Source organism: Pleuronectes platessa, chromosome 23 (genome assembly GCF_947347685.1).
Source record: "Pleuronectes platessa chromosome 23, fPlePla1.1, whole genome shotgun sequence".
Classification (NCBI taxonomy): Eukaryota; Metazoa; Chordata; class Actinopteri; order Pleuronectiformes; family Pleuronectidae; genus Pleuronectes; species Pleuronectes platessa.
In genome coordinates, this window is record NC_070648.1 from 3,215,575 (window position 1) to 3,224,456 (window position 8,882).

Sequence of the window (8,882 nt, forward strand, 5' to 3'; positions counted from 1 at the left end):
TTTAATAAAATGACAGGAGTCACGTCAAGAAACTTAAAAATAAAGAAATAGAAAATAAACATATTAAATAAATAACGCTTTTATTCTGTGAAGTTCTGTGTTGTTGTTGGTTCAGGTCACCGGAGAACACACAAGATCAACAAGATGAATCAATGTGCGTTTGTGTGTCCACGGTGGTGAGATAAGGGAACGAGTGACACTGCACACTTATCCACAAGAAAAACTACAACAACACAAAACGAATTATTATTTAGTATTATTTTAAATATTACAGGTATTTCATTTGTCACAATGCAAGTATTTAATCCCCCAGTGCATTCCTTAAGAAGAAATGTTTATTATGTCTTATTGAGTTTGACAATTTAAAGTATGTGATTGTTTTGAAAATGAAAACACTTTGAACAATTCAAGTTTTAATCACTGTCACAGTGTCTGTAATCACACAAGCTGCGGTCAGGTTACAATCAGAAAGAAAAGCTACGTGAGTTTTTGTGTTTGTGTGTGGGGGGGGGTGGTTCCTCGTCATCAGGAGTTAAACCTGGTGACTGTCGGCCAACCTGTGTTACTTCTGATCCATTCAAAGTAATGAGCGACCTGGCGGAGATAAAATAATTTCATGTTAATGACACATTTAGGTTGTGTGTGTTTTTTCAGTGTATAGATTTTGTGTTATATATTACTTGTGTATAAACTCCAGGGAATCCAGCGTGACCACACTTGTCCCCCCAGCTGACGATGCCCCACAGGTAAGAGAAGCCCAGTTCATCTTCACAGACCAGAGGACCGCCGCTGTCGCCCTGACAGGAGTCCACGCTGCCGTCCAGGTCACCTGCACATAAACACACACACACACACACAGTCACACACACACACCATTATAAACTGTGTGAGTGTTCTCAGGTCACTGAGGACGTCAACACTCACCTGCACACATCATTCCTGGTTTGAATCGATCATTGTAGAATCTCTGACAGTCGTCGATGAGCGACACGTTGGCCCAGAGCAACACCTTAGCGGATCGACCATCTGCACACAAACATTACAATGATCCAACACGATCAATATTTAAAATAACTTGTCTCACTTAACGACATTCAGTCTGACTCAAGAAATTATCCACGACGTCGTCTTTCTTTAGGTCCTAGCTTACGATTAAGCTACAGTTAGTTCTTATCCTTTGAAGTCACAGCCGAACAGAAACGTACAGACCTTTGGTTCGTCCCCATCCCGAGATGCTGCAGGTGTGGTTGGGCTGGAAGAGTTGCGAGGACCAGGGAACGCAGACGGCGCTGATGGCCGGATTCTCCACGAAACATCTGTCCTCGTGTGGAAGATTCTTCAGCTTCACAAGAGCAATGTCGTTCTCGTACGTTCTGGCGTTGTACCTGTTAAAAAGTCTCCAAGTCATTTCTGTGTCCAGTGTGTTCGGTCAAAGTTTAAGTTTTAATGACGACTGTACAGAGAGAAAGATTCGTACCAGGGGTGGATGAGAATGTCCTCAACAGGAACGATGTCCGTCGTGTTCTGAGCTCTCGATTTCTTCCAGAGAGAAAACTTGACTTTGAACGCCAGCGGGTTGGGTCTGATGAAGAGACGATTACTAGCACGACTGACTGATGAATATGTATTTTAAAGTAAATCAGTCCTTAAAGTGTAAATCTGAGGAAGAGTCTGAACCTTAAACTCACTTAGAAAAAACACATTCTGCCTAAAATAACAGGATGAAGTGACAGTTTCTTTGAACGTCCAGTGGAAGCACATGTTTTAGACTAATTTTAAACATTAGGCTTAAACAACAAGTCGTATCCCAGAAGATTAAACAAGGGAAGATTTTATAGTTAAATGTGAGAAGAGGAAACTTTCCTAAACTCTCTGACAATCAGGATGCTAATATTTCATGCTAATGCTAATGCTAACACGTCCTCGTTTACCTGACGCAGTGAGCAGCGGTGATTACCCAGCAGCCCCCGATATATGCTCCTCCACAGTGGATCTTGCTGTTATCCTCCAGAGCGACCTGCCACTGGATCTGAGTCTGTATACACACACACACACATACACACACACAGGTTTATACATAGTGTTGTTAATAACTGTGTGTGTATTTACAGTTAAACAGGCAGCAGTGTTTCTGACTGACCGGTCTTGCCGGGACTCCTCCCACCACCCTCTTGACGCGGCGGCCCCGCCCTCGCTCCTCCACCTCCTCGTCGTCCACCGTGGTCGCGTTGGGAATCCCACACTCTAACTTGGACTCCAGCTGCAATCGGCTGACTTTGATCTCTAGGCACGAAGAGTAATCAGTTTAAAATCCATCCATCCATCCATCCATCCATCCATCAATCCATCCATCCACTTATTTATAAAGCCATAAAGTATAATATCAGCTCTGTGAATAAAGTTCTGAAAGCTTCACGGTTAACGTACCATCATGAGGAGAGATCAAATCTGAAATAAAGAGAAAAACAAATCTAATCAACAACAACAACCATTTGAACCGAGCGCTGAGTTCCCATCTGTCCTCACTGTACCTGAGTTGCTGAGTCCTGACTTGCTTGATCCTGTAGAAAGTAAAAACACGTGAACACATCAGAGTTCTTTTATGTCGTACTTTTACAGTCTAGTAGAAGTATTTTTATAACTAGACTTCATAATACAACCACATAACAAACGTCAAAACATTATGTAATTTAAACTGTCAGTGTTAGAGTGTTTGTAACTCACTGGTGTGTTTGGGCGATTCGTCTTCACCGTCCAGACAGTCGACGTGTCCGTCATGGACAGAATCTTTATGAAGACACACACCCGTCTTACACAGCAGACCACCGCTCCTGCAACCTGACAATACAGGGTTATTACGTGTGTGTGTTTGTCTGTGTGTGTTTGTGTGTGTGTGTTTATGTGTGTACTTACCTTTGCAGCACATTTCATCACTGCGGTCGCCACAGTCATCCACTCCATCACATGTATGGTTCAGAGGCACACACTTCCTGTTTGCACACGTGAAGCCGCAGTCTTCTGAAATGAACAAATATGAAAGGTCAGAAAACGATTTATCCATCCATTCATCCATCCATCCATCCATCCATCCATCCATCCATCCATCCATCCATCCACCCACCCACCCATCCATCCATCATCCATCCATCCATCCATACATCCATACATCCATACATCCATACATCTATAAATACATACAATCTATCCATCCATCCAGCAATTCATCCATCCATCCATCCATCCATCCATTCATCCATCCATCCATCCATCCACCCACCCACCCATCCATCCATCATCCATCCATCCATACATCCATCCATACATCCATACATCCATAAATACATACAATCCATCCATCCATCCATCCATCCATCCATCCATCCATCCATCCATCCATCCATCCATCCATCCATCCATTCATCCATCCATCCATCCATCCATCCATCCATCCATCCATCCACCCATCCATCCATCATCCATCCATACATCCATACATCCATACATCCATACATCGATAAATACATACAATCTATCCATCCATCCAGCAATTCATCCATCCATCCATCCATCCATCCATCCATCCATCCATCCATTCATCCATCCATCCATCCATCCACCCACCCACCCATCCATCCATCATCCATCCATCCATACATCCATCCATACATCCATACATCCATAAATACATACAATCCATCCATCCATCCATCCATCCAGCAATTCATCCATCCATCCATCCATCCATCCATCCATCCATCCATTCATCCATCCATCCATCCATCCATCCATCCATCCATCCATTCATCCATCCATCCATCCATCCATCCATCCATAAATCCATCCATCCATCCATCCATCCATCCATCCATCCATCCATCCATTCATCCATCCATCCATCCATCCATCCATCCATCCATCCATAAATCCATCCATCCATCCATCCATCCATCCAGACCTGTCGGGGCCTGAGACTGGATATAACACGTTGCCGTGGCGACCCGCCTGTTGCCGATCACCATCTTGTCGTAGATGACACACTCGGACAGGGATTTCTCGTAACCTTGGCACCGGATGCTGACACAGGTGGGGGGGAACTGTTTGCCTGGATGCTCTGTCTTCAGGTTGGAGTAAAAGACGGAGCCAGCGACCGCCGCGCCCCTGTTCACGAGACGTGTCGTCAATCATTGTTCCTCTTCCACATCTCACTATACATGTGTGTTATATGAATGCATGTCTCCTCTCACAGTTGATTCCCATGTTCTTTGCAGGCCACGTTAGCTGCCGCCATGTCCCACAGCCCCCGACAGATCAGGTGCTTCTCAACACCTGTTTGGCTCTTGTCCGGAACCGAGATGCTGACGACTCCGGTCTCAGAATCGATCAAAGTCCCGATCTCCAGAATATTCTCTGTGTGAAAAGAGAGAAAGACAACGGTGAAGTTCACCTTAAACATAGAAACAACTTATATGACAAATATGTGACAAATTGGTCTGTTGGAGCGAACCTGCACATTTGTCACCAAAGTAAGACATGGCAGGTTTCTCATTCCGACAAGAGACCGCCATAACCTGGGAAAAGATTGTTATTGTTATTAAAGACGATCAGTGAATGTATATGAAGACGATCAGGTGGAGATAAACTTTGATAAATACACTTCATTTATGAGTTGAATGTATAGAAAACTATAAACATGATCTAAATCTAAACTCGTTTCCGCCCCCGTGGAACAGTGGGAATCGAACCTGGCAGTAGGAGCGGTACGTCCTTTGGTCTCGACCACAAACCGGCTTCACGTCGTCAGTGGGACACAGATACGGAGGTTTACAGGAGCACAGTCCTTCGATGCAACGCTCCCACGGAGGACAGAACACCAGGTCACATGATGCACGAGTCAACCTGGTGAACACACACACAAGCCAACAATCTGAGTTTATTCACACACGTCATCACAGAGAATCTATTACAGATGTGATGCTTTCACAGGCACGTCAGCGTTTATCTAAGTAGATACATATATATTTATCTATTTAAGTGTGTGTATAGATGTATAGCAGGGGTGTCCAAACTTTTTATCCTGAGGGCCACATACAGAAGAAAATGTGAAGGTCTGGGCCACTCACGCCGCCACGCCCCCCTGCCCTGGAGCGGACTGTTGACAGTGCGCCTCAATCACGTAGCTTAGGGCGGGGGGCGTGGCGCCACCTAGTGTCAAAACTGAGAAGTACAATACAGTGGGCCATAGTCCATTACATTACAATTCATTTCGCTGTTGCTTTTATCCAAAGCAATTTGCAATCAGTGCATTCAAGGGAAGGGGAGAGCAGGGTAATGTGAGACACCCCCTGTGTCTAGGCAACGTAACACATTTGTGGTCATGTGATCATTATGTTTTCAAGCCCCTCCCATTCCACCCTTGCCATGTAAGAGAAGTTGGTGCTGATGCTGTGGTTAGAATGTTTTTTCACAAAAATGTTCTTTTTGCATGTAAAAGTAAATTTTCTTGCATCAACTGTTGTATCATACAAATTGATTCAGGTAGAAAAACTTATATCATACATGTTGGTGAACTCCAACATATAAAACCATGTGATTGATGCTAGCTGAAGATTAGCCTGAACTGATAAGAGATGTTGTTTTTTCTAAAATGTTGGCTGTGGGGTAAAGTGAGACATCTAGCACAAGTTAAGTTTAGTCTTAACCATATTTTAGTGTAATATTACATTAGGGTAGAGCGGGGTAATGTGGGACATCGGTTGATGTGAAACACCCCCTGTATCTAGGGAACGGAACACATTTGTGGTCATGTGACTATTATGTTTAAAAGCCCCTCCCATTCCCCCCTTGCCATGACGGAGAAGTTGGTGCTGGTGCTGTTGAAAGTACGTTTTTTCACAAAAATGTGTTTTTTGCATGTAAAAGTAAATTTTCTTGCTTTGAACTTAATCAACTGTTGTGTCAAAACAAATTGATTCAGGTAGAAAAAATTATATCATACATGTTGGTGAACTTCCAACATATAAAACCATGTGATTGATGCTAGCTGAAGATTAGCCTGAATTGATAAGAGATGTTGTTTTTCAAAAATTGTGGCTTCGGGGTAAAGTGAGACAAATGCTGTGGGGTAAAGTGGGACAGTGTCTCACTTTACCCCACCATGAAGTACAAGTTAAGCTTAGTCTTAAACATATTCTAGTGTAATATTACATTACATACGTTTTATTTTTAATGCCTTAAACATTGTAGAAAAGCCATCATGCAAAGAAACTACACCAGGAAGACAACCTGGGGCGAAACACCCCTCACAGAGATGGAGAGTGCAGCCGGTGAGGTCATGCAAGGAAAGAAGACCTCAAGAAAAGCTGGAAGAGATAGAAATAATGACAAGACAACCCTCAAAAGATTCATAAAGAAAAAAGAGAAAGGGGAAGTAAAATCAGTAGCCTGGGGTGCAGTAGCTGAGGTAAAGAGAATATTCACAGATGAGATGGAGGAGGAGCCAAACACTTGAAACAACTAGCTGACCAGTTCCATGGCCTTGCTCCAATTAAGTGCCGTGAACTGGCATTTGAATACGCAGAGACAAACAATATCCCTGTCCCTGCCGATTGGACAGAGAAACAATGTGCAGGCAAGCTAGGGTGTGCAAGAGATCACATGAATCATAATAATCATAAATGTGCTTAATTGACCTATTAAAACATGTGTTGTTATGGTAGTTTTAAAGTGGAAAAGGTAAGCGGATCACTTTACCCCCTTGATTTCTCTGGTCTGTCTCACTTTACCTCTAAGCTTGGGTAAAGTGAGAACCACTTTTTTACAAACAATCATATTTTCACTGCCCTTTGTCCTGAAGACATTCTGATCATTTCCATTGCTAGGAAACATCCTGAATTAATAGGAAATATGTAAATTTTACGGATATATGATTTTAGCTCGCCTAGAGGGGAGCAAATGTAAAAAAATTCTCACATTATCCCGCTCTCCCCTACTCGAGGGTACAAACCCACAACAACAACAATCAAGAAAGTACAATTTCTTCAAAAATAGAGCAATTTTTAATTTAAATTTTTTTGAGGCGGGCCAATTTAAAATGGATGGCGGGCCGCAGATGGCCCGCGGGCCGTAGTTTGGACACCCCTGATGTATAGTTTGTATATAGCGAACAAAAACAATCATGCGACCAACGGAAGAGGCTCAGATGGTCGGTCACTGACTTCTTCTCCAGACACTCAGCTGAACCCAGGAACTCGTCTTCTTTCTCCTCAGCAGCTCTCGGGGTCGGGGTTGGGATCGGGGGCGGCGGGGGGGGGCTGGTGACCTCAGGGGTCGTTGGGATAGACAGCTGAGGTCTCTGTTGGATCTGCTCTATCTGAGTGACAACACCAGCACATCATACACAGCAACAACAGTCATCCAACTTCAAAGGGTCATATTTAAAGACACTTTTCGTTCATGTATTAATGGTATCATTAGTTAGATCCGTTTAAAGGATTTTAAATTAAATGCAATGACCTCCAAGTGTAACAGAGATTTCTAAATTATAATTATAAAAATCAATAATCATAATGCAATGATTAAATACATATTAGTGACACTCTATATTCTACTGTGTCATGGGAATTTCTCAATAGTCAAGCACAAGTCATTACAATGTCTTTCTGTAAGTTTTATTCTACATCAATGTACAAGACCATGGAATAGATTTCATACAATGAGCAATGACATACAAGAATTAGCAACACTTTATACATCTCCAAGCCCCTCCTAGAGAGGAGACAAATGTTATACATCAACCTCTTTGATGTGTAGAATAGGTGATGAATATCCTGTCTTCTGCTCTATCTCAGACCCCTGGAGTGTAACATCTGTCTTAATGTCTACAACCACAACAAATCCCCCGAGCTGTAAAGTCTCTGTTAGGTGAATGTGAGGGTGAGAAAGTAACATAACCCCATATGGTGGATCAACACCCTGGTTTCTCAGAGAGACATTTGTCTGTCTAAAGATCAAAGTTGTTCCTAATATTAATCATTGCCCTAATAGTAACATTTCTATCACAACTGTTACTTTAGTAAAAGGTCGCAGTACTTATTTTACCACTGCAGTATAATATACATGTTATTTTAAATACTATAATTCACTGTATTTAGCAACAACAGCATTCTACCTTCCAGTTCGCCTGCTCTAAACAATATCAAATAGAAATATATAACTGGAGAATCAGATTTAAAAAGGTTTTACTCACAATTTCAGATTTGATGACGAGAAGAAACAGCCAGAGAAGAGAAACTCCGACTGATCTCATGATCGACTTCAGCTTCGATCAAGTGTTTTCTCAGAAATGTTAAAAATAAAGACCAACATCTGTGCCCCACACACAGAAACAGTTCTTCTCTATTCAGATGAAGACCTGATTATCTCTTCTCTCGTCGTCAATCATTAGCTCGTCTCATCAATAAGTTCAGACTCTGACTCAGCTGATCCGTAAACGACGAGGTGGAAAACCCAGATTCCTGTAACAACTCAAACACATATGGCCCACGTGGGCGGAGCCACTACTGAAGGTCGAGGTTCAGACGTCTGTTTTTTAGATTTCCTGCGAACAGGAGGAATGAACTCATAATCTTTTGGAATTTCAAGTTTAGAAATCTAAAAGCAATGATGTTGAATTAAATGTTGAAGCTCTGTTGGGTCAGGTGTTCTCCAACCTTTCAGCCTCTGGCCCCAAATGCCTCCTGACGCCGGGTTCACACCGGACGCGGTAGCGACGCCGAAGCGCCAAGCATTACTAATAATATCACTTACTTCTGCTGTTATCAGCCTGCAGTAAAAACGGCATTTAATCATTTTTTTCAAGCATATACTTACTTGTTGCTCCAACA

The 8,882-nt window shown here is 42.6% G+C and overlaps 1 protein-coding gene across 2 annotated transcripts; it reads right to left on the bottom strand.

Annotated features, from left to right (window-relative positions):
• Nucleotides 1–63: 63 nt before the first annotated feature.
• Nucleotides 64–8,514, bottom strand: LOC128429944 (complement factor I). 2 transcript variants are annotated; one of them, XM_053415842.1, is made up of 17 exons: nt 8,246–8,514; nt 7,215–7,369; nt 4,743–4,896; nt 4,505–4,568; nt 4,245–4,407; nt 3,956–4,158; nt 2,914–3,015; nt 2,725–2,838; nt 2,532–2,561; nt 2,428–2,448; nt 2,141–2,283; nt 1,932–2,035; nt 1,478–1,582; nt 1,210–1,385; nt 925–1,026; nt 681–829; nt 64–594 (listed from the first exon to the last, which is right to left on the bottom strand). In XM_053415842.1, the coding sequence occupies exons 1-17, from the start codon at nt 8,303–8,305 to the stop codon at nt 526–528; spliced, it is 1,914 nt and encodes a 637-aa protein (XP_053271817.1). In that variant the 5' UTR covers nt 8,306–8,514; the 3' UTR covers nt 64–525. The 2 variants fall into 2 exon arrangements, with proteins under 2 accessions (XP_053271817.1, XP_053271816.1); XM_053415841.1 differs by having other exon boundaries at nt 2,914–3,018.
• Nucleotides 8,515–8,882: the final 368 nt, after the last annotated feature.

Coding starts and splice junctions, on each gene's coding strand:
- LOC128429944 (XM_053415841.1), bottom strand. CDS start 8,305: ATGAGATCAGTCGGAGTTTCTCTTCTCTGGCTGTTTCTTCTCGTCATC. Junction 4,159..4,244: donor AAAGAACATGGGAATCAACT/GTGAGAGGAGAC, acceptor TCTCGTGAACAG/GGGCGCGGCGGTCGCTGGCT. Junction 830..924: donor ACCAGGAATGATGTGTGCAG/GTGAGTGTTGAC, acceptor GTTTATGTGCAG/GTGACCTGGACGGCAGCGTG.